Source organism: Salvelinus alpinus, chromosome 7 (assembly GCF_045679555.1).
Source record: "Salvelinus alpinus chromosome 7, SLU_Salpinus.1, whole genome shotgun sequence".
Taxonomy (NCBI): Eukaryota; Metazoa; Chordata; class Actinopteri; order Salmoniformes; family Salmonidae; genus Salvelinus; species Salvelinus alpinus.
Window position 1 is genome coordinate 12947132 of NC_092092.1, and position 20466 is coordinate 12967597.

Genomic DNA, 20466 nt, shown 5'->3' on the forward strand with positions numbered 1-20466 from the left:
CCGACCCAATCTTGCTGTTCTTATTTTTTGTGTTTCAATCAGCAGCTCATCCTCCATCTTGTCTGTTGTCCAGGGTTACTGACGTTTCCAGATGGGAACCATGGTGTGCCGCGTAACGAGGGCCTGTTTGAGAACCACAAGCTGCAGAAGAGGGAGAAGTGCCAAGGGGTGGTACTGCAGGCACAGGGAGCCGCCTCCACCGCCCGCAGTCTGGCTCTATGACCCTGCAGACACCCGAGACCCCACCAGGACACTATGAGGAGTGGCTAGCTGTTCAGCAACTGGACTCATCTTAGATCCAAAATGGTGGAACAATGGGTCTCAACCATGGCCAGGGTACAACGTCCTCATACAGGCACTCAGGGATGGACAACAGGGTTATGCACCAGGGTTGTGGTCAATTGTTAATTGAGTTGCGAATTGGTCTTTAAATTATTGAATTTGAATTAGCCACACCCCACAGAAAGAAGAATTGAATTTGAATTAAAGGAAGTATCATTTAATTCAATGTATTTTATTTAAATTCAATTGTCAAATTTTTCTACATATCACTTGGCCTATGCACAATGTACAGTTACTAATACTATGTATAACATACTGTAGGTTAAACCTAACATTACCTCTGAGTTATAATCAAGTTAATATTTTAAATGCGGTTTTCTTTGTAGTAATAAGTTGCATATGCTTTTGGTAAATTATATGTCAAAGGATTGAAACTTTCATGTCTAAGTTACATTTCTTTGAATTGGTTTGAATTAAATGTCTACTTCCTTCAATTCAAAGTCTGCTTCCCGTGGGGTGTGGGCAATTGAAATAGAATTTGGCATTTCATGGGTTGAATTAAATTCAGAATTGACCCCAACCCTGTCATGCTCTCGCTGTCTCTGTCTCTCTCTCTGCCCTGCCTTTCTGTGTCCTCCTGCTACACCAGTGCTGTTCTGCCTTCAAATTTTATTTGTCACATGCGCCGACTACAAAAAGTGTAGACCTTACCGTGAAATGCTTACTTACAAGCCCTTAACTAACAATGCAGTTCAATAAATAGTTAAGAAAATATTTACTAAATAAACTAAAGTAACTCAAGAAAATGTCATAACAAGGCTATATACAAGTGGTGCCGGTACCGATTCAATGTGCGACGGTACAGGTAAGGCGAGGTAATTTGTACAAGTAGGTAAGGGTAAACTGACTCTGCATAGATAATAAACAGTGAGTAGCAGTATGTAAGGGTAACTGACTCTGCATAGATAATAAACAGTGAGTAGCAGTAGGTAAGGGTAAACTGACTCTGCATAGATAATAAACAGTGAGTAGCAGCAGTGTAAAAACTGTAAATAGTCTGGGTGACCATTTGATTAATTGTACAGCAGTATTATGGCTAGGGGGTAGAAGCTGTTAAGGCGCCTTCTGGTCCTAGACTTGACGCTCCGGGTACCGCATGCTGTGCGGTAGCAGAGAGAACAGTTAGACTTGGGTGACTGGACTCTTTGACCTTTTTGGGGGGGCTCTTCCTCTGACACCGCCTAGTATATAGGTCCTGGATGTCAGGAAGCTTGGCCCTAGTGATGTACTGGGCCGTACGCACTACCCTCTGTAGCGCTTTACGGTCAGATGCTGAGCAGTTGCCATACCAGGCGGTGATGCAACCGGTCAGGATGCTATTGATGGGGCAGTTGTAGAACTCCTTGAGGATCTGGGGACCCATGCCAAATCCAAGTCTCCTGAGAGGGAAAAAGTGTTGTCGTGCCCTCTTAACTGTCTTGGTGTGTTTGGACCATAATTGTTTGTTGGTGATGTGGACACCAAGGAACTTCAAACTCTCGACCCACTCCACCCCGTCGATGTTAATGGGGGCCTGTTCGGCCCTCATTTTCCTATAGTCCAGGATCATCTCCTTTGTCTTGCTCACATTGAGGGAGAGGTTGATGTCCTGGCACCACACTGCCAGGTCTCTGACCTCCTCCCTATAGGCTGTCTCATCATTGTCGGTGATCAGGCCTACCACTGTTGTGTTATCAGAAAACTTAAGGATGGCGTTGGAGTCGTGCTTGGTCAGGCAGTCATGGGTGAACAGGGAGTTCAGGAGGGGACTAAGTATGCACCCCTGAGGGGCCCCATTGTTGAGGATCAGCGTGGCAGATGTGTTGTTGCCTACCCTTACCACCTGGGGGCGTCCCATTAGGAAGTCCAGGATGCAGTTGCAGAGGGACATGTTTAGTCCCAGGGTCCTTAGCTTAGTGATGAGCTTTGTGGGCATCATGGTGTTGAACACAGCTGTAATCAATTAACAGCATTCTCACATACTGTAGGTGTTCCTTTTGTCCTGGTGGGAATGGGCAGTGTGGAGTGCGATTGAGATTGCGTCATCTGTTGGGGCGGTATGTGAATTGGAGTGGGTCTAGGGTTTCCGGCATGATGGTGTTGATGTGACCCATGACCAGCCATTCAAAGTACTTCATGGCTACTGATGTGAGTGCTACGGGGCGGTAATCGTTTAGTCAGGTTACCTTCGTTTTCTTGGGCACAAGGACTTTGGTGGTCTGCTTAAAACATTTAGTTATTACAGACTTGGTCAGGGAGAGATTGAAAATGTCAGTGAAGACACTTGCCAGTTGGTTCGCACATGCTTTGAGTACACGTCCTGGTAATCCATCTGGCCCGCGGCTTTGTGAATGTTGACCAGTTTTTAAAGTTCTTGCTCACATCGGCTAAGGAGAGCGTGATCACAGTCTTCCAGAACAGCTGGTGCTCTCATGCATGGTTCGCTGTTGCTTGCCTCGACGCGAGCATAAAATACATTTAGCTTGTCTGGTAGGCTTGTGTCACTGGGCAGCTTGCAGCTGGGTTTCCCTTTTGTAGTCCGTAATATCTTTTGAGCCCTGCCACATCCGACGAGCGTCAGAGCCGGTGTAGTACGATTCAGTCCTAGTCCTGTATTTACGCTTTGCCTGTTTGATGGTTCGTCTGAGGGTATAGCGGGATTTCTTCTAAGCGTCCGGATTAGTGTCCCGCTCCTTGAAAGCAGCAGCTCTAGCCTTTTAGCTCGGTGTGGATGCTGCCTGTAATCCATGGCTTCTGGTTGGGAAATGTACGTGCGGTCACTATGTGGACGTCATCGATGCATTTATTGATGAAGCTGGTGACTGAGGTGGTATACTCCTCAATGCCTCACATTGGTGCCCACACCAGGTTTATGGCTCTATACCACACACCATTTTTGTGTTTTTCTGTACACCGTTATGGCTCTTCTGTACATAGCAGAAGTCTATCACCTCAACAAGCGACGTAAAGGGAAACTGGGATGCCTTTCATTGTGTGGAACTGTGGTTGTGTGAATTCACCCAGAACTTACCTTGGATGGACATAGGGCAAACTGAATGCCTGTCTGCGCTGCTAGGAGGGGCTACTGACTCTACACAGCCTTGGGATTGGTCTCTATGTCTGTCAGTCAGGACTGTAGCAAATTTCAGCAACAAAAATTGTCACCATAAGCCTACAGTGTCTGAAATGTAAACGACTAGAACTACAACAAGGACAATGTTTCTGCAATGAAACACACAACACAGTCACAGCATCTCACTTTAGAACAGGAAAACACTGCTTGCTGGCAATCTGAATTCCATACTCCATCTGACGCCTGTTCAGGTCAGGAGGGTGCTTACTGAACATGATGATAGAATAACGACAGGTATGATTGTTATTCAAGTAGAATGAAAAGTATGCAGTTAAATGAGCTGTTACTTGTACTTTAATCTATGTCTTAATGCATGTGTGGGAACCTGTCAGGCCACAATGTTCTCTTTTGTCTTGAAATATCTTTATGTCAGGGCTGTTTAATATCGGTCCTGGAGGGCCGAAACACATACAAATGTTTTTCTTCTACCTGGTAGTTAATTGCACTCACCTGGTGTCCCAGGTCTGAATGAGTCCCTTTATAAGAAGGAGAGGATGAAAACCAGACGTGTTTCGGCCTGGACCGACATTGAACAGCGCTGCTTCATGATAACACTGGCAGGCTGCTTCTCAGGTTAGCACTCGCCCCCCAGTCTTGGTCTTGAATCGGTCTCACTTTAGGTCTCGAACAAAACATTGCCCGCAGATGTATTGTTTTGAAAACGTGGAAGTGTCCCAAAACATGATTCATTTATTATTCACTAAATAGTGGTTCTCACCTACAACATTAAGCTCGATTTTCATAATGGAATTGCACTATTTAAAGAATCAAGCATTTCATTTTTCAGCTATTGATCAAATAGGCATCACTCTGGTGAACTAGTCCTATACTGAGACGTATCTACAATATGTGAATAATGACCTATTGATATGTTTGTATTGTAGGTAAAACACACATTTCACATTTGCCTTAACAGGGTGTGTTGGAATAATTGTCTAAATAAGGGAACTGTTCATTTGAGGAGGATCAAAATGAACTTCTTCCTCCCCTCTGCCATCCTCTTCTTCCTTTCCCTCCTCTCCTATCTCCACCTCTTCTACCCTCATCCGTTCTCTCGTCCTCCCTCTGTAACCCCTCCCATCCTCTTCCTTAATTCCTCCTCCTCTTCCTCTCCTACCTCTCCATTTGTTCTGAGGGTGTATCCAGAAGCATGACATCCTAATGAGGCGAACACACACACACATACTATCCTCTGAGGCACATGCTGTGGTGCTGACGGGATTCAACTCAAATGACTCCAGTAGTTTTCCACTCTAACAGCCTCTCCAAGGATGTCATTTGTAAGGAGAGAGTAGGTTCAACACTATGATTTTGACAGGCATGAGTCCTTAGTTGCTACATCATTGATTATTGAAGAATATAACTTGTAAATTACTCATGTGCTTAGTTTAACTTGCATAACCATCAGAACCCAATATACACTTGTTTTAGTCTGTTTAACCTCTACAGGATCAGTGTACCCCCGTGGGACGGTTGAGCTAACGTAGGCTAATGTGATTAGCATTAAGTAACAAGAACTTGTCAGTTCTTGTAAGTAACAAGAACATTTCCCAGGACATAGACATATCTGATATTGTCAGAAAGCTTACATTCTTGTTAATCAAACTGCACTGTCCAATTTACAGTAGCTATTACAGTGAAAGAATACCATGCTATTGTTTGAGGAGAGTGCACAGTTATGAACTGTAAAAATGTAACTGAAATGAACTGTAAAAATGTATTAATTCATAAAAATGTATTAATAAACCAGTTAGGCACATTTGGGCAGTCTTGATACAACATTTTGAACAGAAATGCAATGGTTCATTGGATCAGTCTAAAACTGTGCTCATAAACTGCTGCCATCTAGTGGCCAAAATCGAAATTGTGCCTGGGATGGAATAATACATTATGGCCTTTCTCTTCCATTTCAAAGATGATGGTACAATTTTTTTATTTTTTTTATTTGAATGATCTTTTACCAGATCTAATGTGTTATTCTCCTCCATTCATTTCACCTTTCCACAAACATCAAAGTGTTTGCTTTCAAATGGTATCAAGAATATGCATATCCTTGCTTCAGGTCCTGAGCTACAGGCAGTTAGATTTGGGTATGTCATTTTAGGCGAAAATTTAAAAAAAGGGGCGGATCCTTAAGAGGTTCGTACATTTAAACAAACACTGTATAGTCTCAAAACATGGCTAAAATTATACATTTGATGTTCAGTCCTTGAATCCATAGCTCTGTCTTTGAATTTGAGAGTGGTTACATTTCTCCAGACCCTCCCTTAGCTTTGTAGCGAAACGGGTGGGGAGTATGCTTTGTTATTGCTCCAATGAAAGATTCTAGCTTTAACGGAACGAATAGAGGGAAATGGTCAAAGTGAACTCTTGTATACTTCTAAAAACCAACATATAACAAATGCAACATTTCTGTCACATATCCTTCCCTTTGTCAAGACATGAGGGAAGGATATGGTTGATCTGATAGCTGGCTGTTTATTCTCTATGGTGTGAATAGCATTACATGTGTGTCTTACAGTATATCTCTGTTAGGGGACAAGTGACACTTTATAGGCTAGGGACACTTTATTAACCATTAATTACACACCTATGTTACTTGTCATTATTAGTCATAGGACGGTTGGTATCTGTATTCTGTGGGGTTGAATTGTATTCTACTAGAATTGATCATGGCTATAGTGTGATGAAACCCGAATGAATCCATTGTACATTAACAGTTTACTATGAATGAGTAAATATATGGTTTTGTCGGTGGATAACTAGAGCCTTTACTAAAGACAATGGAATGATTAGATACACAGAGGCTTTGGGAAGCAGACGTGTCTGTAATGAGACCATTATTATCAAGATATACTCCGTTATTCCCCAGAGGGTAGAATGACATGGAGATCAATGCTATATGGTAAAGACTTATCCCAAAGGGATTCATGCTAATAACAAAGACAAAGAGATTGACAGGAGACGTCTTACTGCTGACATTCTGGCTGCTAATTTGACAATAAAAAGTACCTTCTAATAAATCTGTACCTTTGTTGAGATCTCTTTGTTCGATAGGCAACACAGACTAGAGAAAATAGTTATGTTAAAAATAATCATTTAATAAATTTTACATTTTGATTTGATAGAAAGATTGTTTCTTACAACGATAAAGGTTTATCCACATATCTATTCTTCCAAATCAAAATAAAGGAGAGTTCTCTTTCACTGGGTATCCTGAATATTTCCCTGTAGAGAGACAAAGAGCTGCCTATACCACAAAGTGAATGTCAACAGAAATAAATACAAATTCTGCCAATAATGTGAATTCTGCTGTCGTTGGAACCCATTTGATCCTGCAGTTTGCTGTCTTTAACACGGTCCTCTCAAAGCTAAGGGGATGAACAGATGTGGGCGCAATTTTCCGCCACATACAGAACTAACGCTCTTTTGAGTAATTTTTGGGGTCCCCCAAAAAATCTGATTGTCAAAAGGTTGTGAGGTGGGGGCCCCAACCCAAGAGCTGCTGCTGTTGAGAAGCTCAAACACTGTAAATGATCCACCCACAAGCCACCATAATAAGACCAGACTGATTTAGACAGATAGAAATACGATGTATTGTCTGCAAAGGTTTGTCTCTTGCAGATAATTTTGCAAAGAAAATCTTTGGAAATTTGTACCACAACTGAGATTTTCTAACAGAGAAGTCCTTGAATAAATGAAGTCAATCGATGCGAGGCATTTGGAACATCATGTACGTATAAGTCTGCCATGTCTGGTACGTCGGACTCATTTTAGCTTGTGTTATACATGCAGAGCCTAGTATGGAGGCCTACAGGCAGATATGTTTTGTTTGTATGGCATTTTAGGTGCATTAGTTAAACCTTCATATATATCTCCCTGTTGTTGTGTCTTTAAAGCATACCCTTCATTAGGGTTTCCGTCCTATATTATCTCTCCAGACATCCTCATTCATGGTGAGACAGTAATGAGTCAGCCTTGGTTGTCATGACATTCATCTGAAGTTTCTGAATGGATTCTTTTCACTACACCAGGCAGTAAGATACTTAAGTATTTGAGAGTGTCAATGGGACTCTATGGCAACAAGAAATAAATCAAAATGGAAGATAAACGGCTCATATATTTTGCCCACTGTGGTGTACTTGAGGTTTCCTGTCAGATAGTCTATAAAAATAACCATAAACAAAATAATCATACTCATCATGACAAACAACATTTTTCACAACAGAGAATTCTACAGGTTCTGTAGACTAAAGAGATTGACATAAACCCGGTGGCAGTTGAAGACAGCCCTGTTGTTATAACCGTTTAATAGTAAGCTAACAGGTCTGTCTTGTGGACTGCTGCAGGTTGGATCTCCTTTCCTTCCCCTCCCCCTCTTCATACTACTCTACTCCAGGACTGTATCTCAATAGTCAATATTGGTCTCCTCTCCTTCATTTCAATAGTCTATAGTGGTCTCCTCTCCTTGTCTCCTCTCCTGCATCTCAATAGTTTATAGTGGCCTCCTCTCCTCATCTCCTCTCCTTCATTTCAATAGTCTATAGTGGTTTCCTCTCCTCATCTCCTCTCCTTCATTTTAATAGTCTATAGTGGTCTCCTCTCCTCATCTCCTCTCCTTCATTTCAATAGTCTATAGTGGTCTCCTCTCCTCATCTCCTCTCCTTCATTTCAATAGTCTATAGTGGTCTCCTCTCCTCATCTCCTCTCCTTCATTTTAATAGTCTATAGTGGTCTCCTCTCCTCATCTCCTCTCCTTCATTTCAATAGTCTATAGTGGTCTCCTCTCCTCATCTCCTCTCCTTCATTTCAATAGTCTATAGTGGTCTCCTCTCCTCATCTCCTCTCCTTCATTTCAATAGTCTATAGTGGTCTCCTCTCCTCATCTCCTCTCCTTCATTTCAATAGTCTATAGTGGTCTCCTCTCCTCATCTCCTCTCCTTCATTTCAATAGTCTATAGTGGTCTCCTCGTCTCCTCTCCAATTTCACTAACACTGTAAATACAGTGTAGAAGAGAGCAATATGGTGGAGACCTAATTGGAAATAGTTTTGATCTGTGCCAGTGCTGTTCTTTCATGTCAGAGCAGATGTGCAGAGCAGATGTGGTTCAGGAGAATAGAAGACGACATATAAGACTGTTGATAGTATCAAGTATCATAGTTTTAGTGTGCGTTTTGTAAAGTTGATGTTTACTAATTGAGAACTATACAGGTCGAAAAATCCCTGTAAGCGGTATCATTACATGCAAGACTAAGGGAAAATCTATCTCATCACCTGTTCATGTGAGAAAGCCTACGTAGGACAAACAAAAATACAATTAAAACAGAGCATAGTTGGACACCGCAGCTCAATCAGGTGTGAGAACATTGACTATCCAGTAGCAGCTCACTTTGTTGAAGCTAACCATCCAATCTCCTCCCTCAAATACACAGGCATTGAGCATGTTGCTCTACCAAGGAGAGGAGGTAACATTACTATGACAAAGGGAGGCTTACTGGATATCCTACTGAAATCTGCTGTTTATTTTATTTGGAATAAGCTTAATGTGTGGATGTCAGCAGTACACTACATGGCAAATTATATACAGAAATATGCAGTTGATTATAGGTTTTCTAAGCTAATATAAATAACATTGGCATACACATACATTATCTGTTATTTAAAACCAACACGCTTGGATGCACTTTTTCTGTACATAATCCATACACAACATACTGTCACTATGGCAACAATGTCCCCCGATGGCTCAGAAGTCAAAGTTTAACCAGTTTAATTTCTTTTTTATTTCTTTTTTTTACCTTTATTTAACTTGGCAGGAACATATTCTGTAAAGTGAGGATTACTACTAATATTAATAGCTTTATCTTTCAGGTGCTTTTCAGACATTGCACTCAAATCAATACCGTTGTAGTGATTTAGGGAGAACCTATGGAGTGGGGCTTGAACCAGCAACCCTACAGTTATCCAGACCTCTTGGCAAAGGTACAGTGAACTCACATTCACAGGGCTTATACTATTGTTACTACTGCTTTAAGTCCTTCCACTATTCAGAGATACACGTCAATGTAACCAAACCAACAGACATTCTGACAGGTCTATCCTATCCCTGAGCTAGAGATCGTTTTCCCTCAGCCAGGACTGTACCTATGATGACAACAGGAAAATATTTCCACTGGACCCACGGAAGTATGTCCACACATTTGTAACCCAATCCTGGGGTTTAACTAAGGAAAAACAGCCCCCCCAACCATCCCATCCACCCCTGGGGTACCACAGAGACAATAGAGCCAGTGTTAACTAAACATTGTCTGTGACTCTAGCCTCTGTAAAATTAACCGTTTTTCAGTGACCTTTAAACGTGGAACAACTGCTGCTGACAGTTGATGTTTTAATTACTGTAATAATGGAGGATAAACCAGACACAGTTTCAAATGAAAACCCAGTGCTGATATAAAGCTATGATGATGCAATCAACACATGGGCCTACTGCATGGGTAGCATTTTACATCTGCTCAGAAAATACTGCTCAGAAAGACTTTTAACAACAAGAACAAAAATGCACTTTGACATACATTTGTACATCATTTGTTGATTTAATATCCCCATGGATGGTGTAATGTTGGAGAGCAAAGCCAGCAGTGAATGTACTGTGAATCTTGGATTCTCATATGGATTATCTGCAATTTACATTGACTCTATGGTGACTAGCCTATATGGCAAGATAGTGTCCCCACTAGGCACAGACTTCAATTCAACGTCGATTCTAATGCAAGAACACAGCTTTTCAGGGGTTTTAAAGCTCTTCAGAAGAGAATCGCCAATGAGCTGCTTTTTTAAAGTCCTGTCACCAGCACCACACTGCTCAGCTGAAAGGAGTTTTCTAAAAATGTATTTTCAGCAAAAGCAGATGACATGAAAGCAGCAGTCTCATCCTCGCTGGTATAACGGCACACACACCTAATCTCTGACCTTCAGCCTGTTGTGTCCTAGAAAGACACACTGCAGATAACACATGAATCAAATACCATGTACATAAGGGGCATGAGTATACAGGAAATATATAACAAATACAGGAAAAGTGCTTGGTTTATGTTCCTGAGAGCCATGCAGACACACACTAGGAGAGTAGAGAATATATTATCAGGCCACTACTGTAACGGTACGATCCTGTTATATCAAATATACCCAGAAAACAAGATGATGAGAGTTTGCCATGACTGTAGGTCTGCGTTGAAATGACTTGATCAAATATGCGGTAGCCCACTGGGCACAAACATCACTTCATCGTCTAGTTTTGATTTACATTTGAGAGATACACTCGTAGAAAAAAGGCTTACAAAAGGGTTCTTCGGCTGTCCCCATTGGAGAACCCTTTTTGGTTCCAGATTGAACTCTTTTGGGTTCCATATACAGCCCTCTGTGGAAAGGGTTCTACCTGGAACCAAATAGGGTATGTGGACAGCCAAAGAACCATTTTAGGTTCTAGATAGCACTATTTTTTCTAAGAGGACTCAAAAGCCTGCACACACTGTGCCTGTCCAGGATAGGAGTTGAAGTTAAGCCCTGTGCACCCAGTCAGGGGCTGAAATGGTGGTGTCTGGTTAGGTAGGTAACAGTGGGATGTGGAGGTTTAGGGCTGAAGGCTGATTTGGTGGTCTGGTTAGGTAGGTAACAGTGGGGTGTGGAGGTTTAGGGCTGAAGGCTGATTTGGTGGTCTGGTTAGGTAGGTAACAGTGGGATGTGGAGGTTTAGGGCTGAAGGCTGATTTGGTGGTCTGGTTAGGTAGGTAACAATAGGATGTGGAGGTTTAGGGCTGAAGGCTGATTTGGTGGTCTGGTTAGGTAGGTAACAGTGAGGTGTGGAGGTTTAGGGCTGAAGGCTGATTTGGTGGTCTGGTTAGGTAGGTAACAGTGGGATGTGGAGGTTTAGGGCTGAAGGCTGATTTGGTGGTCTGGTTAGGTAGGTAACAATAGGATGTGGAGGTTTAGGGCTGAAGGCTGATTTGGTGGTCTGGTTAGGTAGGTAACAGTGGGATGTGGAGGTTTAGGGCTGAAGGCTGATTTGGTGGTCTGGTTAGGTAGGTAACAGTGGGGTGTGGAGGTTTAGGGCTGAAGGCTGATTTGGTGGTCTCTGGTTAGGTAGGTAACAGTGGGATGTGGAGGTTTAGGGCTGAAGGCTGATTTGGTGGTCTCTGGTTAGGTAGGTAACAGTGGGGTGTGGAGGTTTAGGGCTGAAGGCTGATTTGGTGGTCTGGTTAGGTAGGTAACAGTGGGGTGTGGAGGTTTAGGGCTGAAGGCTGATTTGGTGGTCTGGTTAGGTAGGTAACAGTGGGATGTGGAGGTTTAGGGCTGAAGGCTGATTTGGTGGTCTGGTTAGGTAGGTAACAATAGGATGTGGAGGTTTAGGGCTGAAGGCTGATTTGGTGGTCTGGTTAGGTAGGTAACAGTGGGGTGTGGAGGTTTAGGGCTGAAGGCTGATTTGGTGGTCTGGTTAGGTAGGTAACAGTGGGATGTGGAGGTTTAGGGCTGAAGGCTGATTTGGTGGTCTGGTTAGGTAGGTAACAGTGGGGGTACCAGACCCACCTCCCTCAGCTGGTCCAGTTTCTCCAGAGTCTCCTTGGTGTCAAACTGCCACTCCTTCACCTGCTCCACTGCTGTAAATCCCTCCTGAAACACACAGACGCCTGATTGTACAAACAGTTACACACGGAAGCAAAAAGACACATTTGAATAGAAAATGTCTATGCCAACCTCAAGTTTTATTTGAGAAGATGTGATACTCACATGGTTTTTGAGCCTGGTATCAGCCCCTCCAACAATGAGCAGCTTGAGTATCTTATATCTGCCCAGACGCACAGCATCATGCAGAGGAGTGTCCCCCTCCTGGAATACACAATTACAATACTACACTATGAAGACAACCAAGATAATGATGACAACCAAGATAATGATGACAACGAGGACAACCAAGATAAGGATGACAACGAGGACAACCAAGATAACGAGGACAACCAAGATAATGATGACAACGAGGACAACCAAGATAATGATGACAACGAGGACAACCAAGATAACGAGGACAACCAAGATAATGATGACAACAGGGACAACCAAGATAATGATGACAACGAGGACAACCAAGAGGATGTTTGTTTATTGTATTTCAAGAGGAAATGAATGATAAAAGTATTTTTAAGCACCAATACCACACAAAATTGGTAGAAAGAGGGGGAATGGAAGCGCTACTAAGGTACACAATAGTACATTTTGGTAGACAGAAGGTGCTCTTTGGTAAAAGGGGTAAATTGGTCATCAAAAAGAAAGGAGGACCAAGGCACTCTTCATATAATTAATTAAAATGCCTGTATTTGTATGGCATGTTCAATAGAAACAAAGTTTTAAAAAATAAGACTCGTTTCGGCTGCATGGCCTTCGTCAGGGAGTACAAAGAAATAATACAATGTCCTCTTTTGAACAGCTTTTCCAATTAGCCCTAATTAGAAGAGGGCGTGGTTACAAAATTGATTGGACACACCTAGTAAGCAATACTATACACATTAAAAAGTGAAATATGTAGCGATGTTATCATAAAAATACAACTCCAAGCTAGAAGTATCAGAACACTAAAAGGTAGTTCTAACCTTAAATGTGACTGGGAGAAGTGTCAAGAATAAGAAAGCAATATATTCCATAGTACACTAGAACACAGCAAAACATGAACAACAACAGTTTAAACATAGAGGACAACCAAGACAACGAGGACAACCAAGATAATGATGACAACAAAGACAACCAAGATAATGATGACAACAAAGACAACCAAGATAATGATGACAACAAAGACAACCAAGATGAGGATGACAACAAAGACAACCAAGATAATGATGACAACAAAGACAACCAAGATAATGATGACAACCTAGATAATGATGACAACAAAGACAACCAGGATAATGATGACAACAAAGACAACCAAGATAATGATGACAACAAAGACAACCAAGATAATGATGACAACCAAGATAATGATGACAACGAGGACAACCAAGATGATGATGACAACCAAGATAATGATGACAACAAAGACAACCAGGATAATGATGACAATGAGGACAACCAAGATAATGATGACAACCAAGATAATGATGACAACGAGGACAACCAAGATGATGATGACAACCAAGATAATGATGACAACGAGGACAACCAAGATGATGATGACAACCAAGATAATGATGACAACGAGGACAACCAAGATGATGATGACAACCAAGATAATGATGACAACGAGGACAACCAAGATGATGATGACAACCTAGATAATGATGACAACGAGGACAACCAAGATGATGATGACAACGAGGACAACCAAGATGATGATGACAACCAAGATAATGATGACAACGAGGACAACAAAGATGATGAGCCACATTGTTACAATGATGATGTTTGTTCATTGTATTTCAAGAGGAAAGGAATGATAAAAGTATTTTTAAGCACCAATACCACACAAAACTGGCTTACAAAATCATATTAGACCAGGTATGATGCAGTGAGAAAGCATGACGTCCTACCCTGTCTCTGGGGTTGATTTTGGCTCCACTGTTCAGCAGGTGTCCCACTACGTCAGAATGGCCTGTCCTGGTGGCCACGTGGAGAGGGCTGGCCATCAGCTAGGGATGAGAGAGAGAGAGTTACAGCCAACATGGGCGTATTTCTCCTCATTTCCTCCTCTTCACCGGGATTGATGGGAAATACATTGTGAAAGATGCTGCAGATAACAATTCCTTGTAGCTGAAATCTTCCCAATTCTACATATCAAATGACAAAGAAACATGTATATTCTTAATATATCTTAACCCCACTGAGGACAACCCTGGACTGGTGAAATGATAAGGCCGTGGGTAGATGGCCATTCTGATAGCTGGCTAACTCCATAATGAATGAAATGTCAGTAGCTATAGTCGCACAAAAGCATCATGACACACACACACACGTCTCACCTTGTCCCTGATGTTGAGGTCTGCTCCATGTTTCATCATGACACACACACACACCTACGTCTCACCTTGTCTCTGATGTTGAGGTCAGCTCCATGTTTCATCATGACACACACACACACCCACGTCTCACCTTGTCCCTGATGTTGAGGTCTGCTCCATGTTTCATCATGACACACACACACACCTACGTCTCACCTTGTCCCTGATGTTGAGGTCTGCTCCATGTTTCATCATGACACACACACACACCTACGTCTCACCTTGTCCCTGATGTTGAGGTCTGCTCCATGCTTCATCATGACACACACACACACCCACGTCTCACCTTGTCCCTGATGTTGAGGTCTGCTCCATGTTTCATCATGACACACACACACACACGTCTCACCTTGTCCCTGATGTTGAGGTCTGCTCCATGTTTCATCATGACACACACACACACACCCACGTCTCACCTTGTCCCTGATGTTGAGGTCTGCTCCATGTTTCATCGTGACACACACCCATGTCTCACCTTGTCCCTGATGTTGAGGTCTGCTCCATGTTTCATCATGACACACACACACACCCACGTCTCACCTTGTCCCTGATGTTGAGGTCTGCTCCATGTTTCATCATGACACACACACACACCTACGTCTCACCTTGTCCCTGATGTTGAGGTCGCTCCATGTTTCATCATGACACACACACACACCTACGTCTCACCTTGTCCCTGATGTTGAGGTCTGCTCCATGTTTCATCGTGACACACACCCATGTCTCACCTTGTCCCTGATGTTGAGGTCTGCTCCATGTTTCATCGTGACACACACCCATGTCTCACCTTGTCCCTGATGTTGAGGTCTGCTCCATGTTTCATCATGACACACACACACCCACGTCTCACCTTGTCCCTGATGTTGAGGTCGCTCCATGTTTCATCATGACACACACACACACGTCTCACCTTGTCCCTGATGTTGAGGTCTGCTCCATGTTTCTGGAGGACCTTGATCACAGCTAGGCTTCCTCCTCTACAGGCCCAGTGAACAGCTCTGGACTCCAGCTGGAACACACACACGGCCACCTTCACTGTACAATGTCTGACGCTTAACAGCTGACTGGTCACCAGCTTTCCATTCCACAGCCCTAACCTTATCAATTACCCAATTATCAGCACAATACCTGAGGTTATATAGAGGTTACATACTGTATATGTGATTAAAAAAAGTTGTCCATTTGTTCTCTAGTATTGGAGTTAAAAACACAATTATGTCAACTGTGTCATTTCATAGCTTTTATCACGGCAACGGACATTGACTATAGAACATACTGTGTTAATGGCAAGAGTCTCTCACCCGGTCTTTAGAATTGATGTTAGCTCCTTTCTCTAGAAGCTTCTGGATGACGATAGAGTGTCCCTCGATGGAGGCAAAGTGCAGTGCTGTCCTCCTTAACTGGAAAAATATTTAGTTATGTAAGATGTTGAACTGTTAAAATGATATCTGTTTAAGGTAAAAGGTACAATTGAGGTTTTTTTTTATATTTTGTGCTACTGCTACAGTAGGGCAAGGCCATTGCAGATTGCTAGGCCACAATCATTTCAATTTACCTCTTGGACAATACAGTTGAACTTTTAACTATTGAGGCCAGATCTTTCAACAAGTAAATACATATATTTTGTGAAGTGAAGTCACATGCCTGGATTTTAACCTTTGTTTTAAGCCTTTTCCAGAAATGGAAATTAGACCAAAAATTTAAGGAATTGTCTGAGGATGGTGCTAGACTTTCTGACATTAAAAAAAAAGTAATTGTTCAGTGAAAAAGCTTAATAAAGGTTAAAATCCAGATCATGTGACATGATAAGTTGACCATATACCATACAGACTAGTACTTTCCTCATCACTGAAATTGGGGTCTCCTCCATCTTCCAGATATTTCTCCACCACTTTGAGTTGACCCTGAGTCGCTGCCTTCATGAAGTCAAATGTGTCTACAGGTCCTAACTGACAAACACAGAGAACGTGTTGGTGTTACTCTCTGGGACTTAGCAAATGATCCAGAATTAGCAAATCCTGGTCCCACTCTTCAAAATGACAAACAGAGTATATTCTGCATTGTTCCGGTCATCAAAAATAAATATTGCTAAATATGATATAAATGTTGCCTCACCACAGGTATGTCCACGGCCACCTTGGATGAGGACCCTGACTTCTTCAACTTCCTCCTCTGGCAGATCTCCTTGATGCTCTCTGGTCCTCCCTGATCAACTATCTTCCCCTCTGAAAATGAATTCCTCTCTCTCTCCTCTGGCTAGGGGAGACAAGATGGTGGTCAGAAGATTAGATTCTACTCTCATACAGACTGACTCAGAATTGGTACTCCCCCTCTTTCTCTCTCTCTCTACCTTGACATAATAACAACAATAAAGAATACGACTGCCAAAACACGACACGAGATAGATCACATTCATCGTGTAAGTATATGTAATATTGTCTTAACTATTAAAAGTATTACTATTCGCTCATTCTTCATACACCAGCCCTAGAGTCTGGTATGAGTGACTGGCCTCCCTTCCTTTGTTCTGTGTCTAGTGTAAACCAACAGCTGTTTGAACAGTAGCTAGCCTCCACCTGATTTACTACAGGGGATAGAAGGGGAGAGGGTGTGAGAGGGTCAGGTCAGTGCCTGTAAAAGCAGAGATGCCAGGGGCACATGTTGAAGTGGCTAATGGCCAGATACATTCATAGCATGGTAACCTCATAGCCTGGTTGTGATCGTAAATGAGAACATGTTCTCAACAAAATATCTGGTAATAGAACAATGTTGTTGGCAGTAACCAACCTTGGGGAAATATAAACAGCCTCTTAAGATAGAAGTGAATAGGTTGTGTGTTCTTCATAAAATACAGGTGAATACAATCAAATATTGTCTCAATAACAAGCCTGGTAAAAGAGACCTAAGTAGAATATATTGACAGTAAACTATTGCTGGATTTAGAATGTAGGATTCACAGACTGTAATGTAACTGAGGGTGAATACATAACCAAATGTATCAGAAGTTTACTTATTTTCCCTTTTACTTTACCTGGATGCGTTCAACATTGTGATTGGTGGGTTCACAGCCTGGTTCTTCCTGTTCAGGTGTGTCCCACTTTATACGTCCCAGCTTCACCGCTCGCGCTCTGCAACGCTGGTTAATAACATAGAAATAATATTCAAATCATAACTCTATCTAAAGTGAAATGAAAAACACACCTTAATGTACTTTACAATGAACAGAAATGCAAAAATAGAAAGACAAGCAAAACATTATTTTCCATTTGTAGAAAACCGGCGTAAACCTTCTGTGCCTGCAGTAAGAGTACTTATGTTTACAGTTTTTTTAATCGCTTTGGTACTATTTTCACAAGTATGTGATGAATTTTAAAGACTGTTAGTACAAAACTCCAAATTGGCAACACTCGTAAAGCAGCCATTTTACAATCAAAAACTTTCATTACGCATTTATTTTGTTTGCAGACATCTTTCACCACACAACCATTGATCCAAAATCTAAGTTTACTGTGAAATATAATGAGTACATTGATTTAATCACCAAAACACAACATAATTATATCTTCTCAATTTAGTTATTTAACAACCAGTTAATCCAATAGCAAAAAATTGCCCTTTGAATGTAGTTAGCTACAGTACTGTAAAGTGCAATACATTACACTGTGTTTTGCATTAGGCAATACACTTGCACTACCTATTAAAATTGACTAAACATCACATTTCCATCATTTCTATCCCACGTGTGATCAAAGGTGTGATCATTGGAGACATCTTTCATCATGTAATCAAATGAAATAAATGAAGGAAACAATGTTTAGCAGCACTAGTTTGCATCAAGCCTGTTTTGAGCATTTCGCCCATAGAAAGAATTAACAGTAAATATGTTAATTGTTCATGCACTTGGGGAAAAACCTTTTGGCATGGCGAATCCAAGCGTGACATAGGTCTGGACTGATGTCATTGCGGGCCTCATCCATGGCCTGAAGGAGGGTAGTGTGCTCATGGAGATGGAAATCATACACCTTCCACCTGCATTGTAATCGTGTATTGTATTGTACAGTATTGTATTGTACTTATGTATTGCAGCGGTCCTGTACGTGGCTCAGTTCATAAGAGCAGCGCACTAGCAACACCAGAGTTGTGGGTTTGATTCCCACTGGCGTCACATACCAAAATGATTAGAGTTACTTTGGATAAAATAATCTGCTATGTAAATGGCATATATTACTGTATTACAGTGCTGTATTAGCCTGTATTAAAGTACTGTATTGGCCAATGATATTTTAGTAAAGCAGTATGAAATGTCCTGATCAAAAAGACCCCAGAAACATGTTTACTGTGTAGAGGATGGATTTCTTTCTTGTTTTGGAATTTCTGTATTATTTTCGTATTGGTATTGTATTTATTTCTGTATTAGTTAAATTTATAAAATTATAATAATTAAAATATATATAATACTTTTTATGTGTCTATTTTTCAGACATACATTTTAATGATTTAGTTCTCTAAATCTGTAGTAGACAATCCCGTTTAACATTTGTAGGTTTACCAAAAGGTTAAGTGATTATCGATTAAGAGCAGTTGGATTAAGTAATGGTAAAACGCATTTTAGCAAATGAGAAAATAATCATATCAAAAGTAATGTGAGCATTGCATTATGAAAGGCAATTACTTTATATTAACATGTATTGCAATGTGAAACATGTATTTCTAGATGAAACGTGAAACATGTATTTCTAGATAAAACACTGATTAAGTTCTGTGAAAAAAGTGACTTATGATTTTGTGTGTTGTACTTTGTCAATTGAAAATGTGCTTAAAGTTTTGGAACAACTGCCTGTTTGATGATCTGTTTTGCATTTTGTACTAAGAGTTGTGAAAATGTACCACATACTTGCACTAAATATTGCACTAAAGCGATGAACAAAACTGTAACATGAGATTAGTGGTAAATATAATGTATAACTAACAAGCTAATTGCCCTCTAGTGCTGAACTGCTGGTGTAAGAAGTAGAAATGAAGTTATTCATTAAAATCTGTGAATCCCAAGTCTGTCTGCTTGTAGAGGAAGGTGAGATTGAACTCTGCCTTCTCCCTGGAGGCAGTATCAAACAATCTGTTGGCATGGATCATAGAGGAATCTACAAGAATACTTGTCCATGCAATATCATGTATTTTTGCATGGACTATTCAAATGAATCATTGCAAACTGAAATGATGATATTAGAACGGTACAAACATGAACAAATATAGACAACAATCCTGAAGTAAAATCCTTGCAGACACCATGACATACAAATATCTATGAAAGTCTATGAAACAAAATAAATGTCTAATCGAGGACATTACTTTATTTATAATTCAGTAATTACTTGATTTCATGTATTAGTTGTGAAGATGTAGCAATGTACTATAGATAGCCTACTGTAGGTCAGAGGTCAGGCTGTTAAGTTAATAAGCTGTAAACTATTTCAGAAGCAGCAAAGGGTCTCGTGGTTATAGATTCCTCAGATAACTATAGGTCACACCAGGGGGAGAACTGCCCCCTCTCATTGAAGCCATGAAGTTCATGGCCGACCAGAAAAGTGCAGGCTGTTGTTTTCAGAAAGCAGGATCCCCTTATGTACTGAATCTTCGTGGTCAATATTTGTGTGAATAAAATTCAAATCAGAAGACAGTCACGGTATCAATAATTGCTTCTATTACACCAAATGTACAGTATGTCCTTGAACGAATTATAAACAAATCTCACAAAGAACAAGTTAAAAGGATACATTTGTTGCTACCGGCAGCCTGCAGTCCGCGGTCGGACTTAAACTTGAGATACTCAATGAGAGTGGGCAGTCGTTCTCCCCACTTCCTGAAGTGGACGCCATTCTCCCCACTTCCAAGAGACGCCATCTTAGCAAGCTAAAACCGACTTCCTGAGCTTTAAATGCACCATTGAGTCTTCACATAGGAATTAATGGT

The 20466-nt window shown here is 41.2% G+C and overlaps 2 protein-coding genes across 3 annotated transcripts in view; one reads left to right on the plus strand and one right to left on the minus strand.

The window, feature by feature from the left end:
* morn4 (MORN repeat containing 4) overlaps positions 1-20067 on the plus strand; it is a 33161-nt gene extending 13094 nt beyond the window's left edge. The window contains exons 3-4 of one of the 2 annotated variants that reach the window (XR_011676048.1): positions 74-336; positions 16617-20067. Coding sequence is in view for 1 of the 2 variants with exons in the window: in XM_071409216.1 (XP_071265317.1) it covers positions 74-222 (149 nt within the window). In the remaining variant the exon portion in view is untranslated. Of the gene's footprint in view, positions 1-73; positions 6482-16616 lie in introns of those variants that run through there. The other variant, XM_071409216.1, reaches the window with a different exon arrangement.
* On the minus strand, positions 9028-20397 carry LOC139580295 (ankyrin repeat domain-containing protein 2-like). The gene is made up of 9 exons (XM_071408837.1): positions 20283-20397; positions 17073-17080; positions 16612-16752; positions 16340-16445; positions 15798-15898; positions 15407-15505; positions 14029-14127; positions 12239-12337; positions 9028-12121 (listed from the first exon to the last, which is right to left on the minus strand). The coding sequence occupies exons 1-9, from the start codon at positions 20395-20397 to the stop codon at positions 12005-12007; spliced, it is 885 nt and encodes a 294-aa protein (XP_071264938.1). The 3' UTR covers positions 9028-12004.
* Between the last annotated feature and the right edge of the window lie 69 nt (positions 20398-20466).

Excerpts from the sequence above, each read along its gene's own strand:
- LOC139580295 (XM_071408837.1), bottom strand. The coding sequence starts at position 20,397 with ATGGCGTCTCTTGGAAGTGGGGAGAATGGCGTCCACTTCAGGAAGTGG. Across the intron at positions 12,338-14,028 it reads AAATCAACCCCAGAGACAGG|GAGGGGGACACTCCTCTGCA; the intron begins GTAGGACGTCAT and ends TGTGTATTCCAG. Across the intron at positions 12,122-12,238 it reads ATACCAGGCTCAAAAACCAT|GAGGGATTTACAGCAGTGGA; the intron begins GTGAGTATCACA and ends TGTGTGTTTCAG.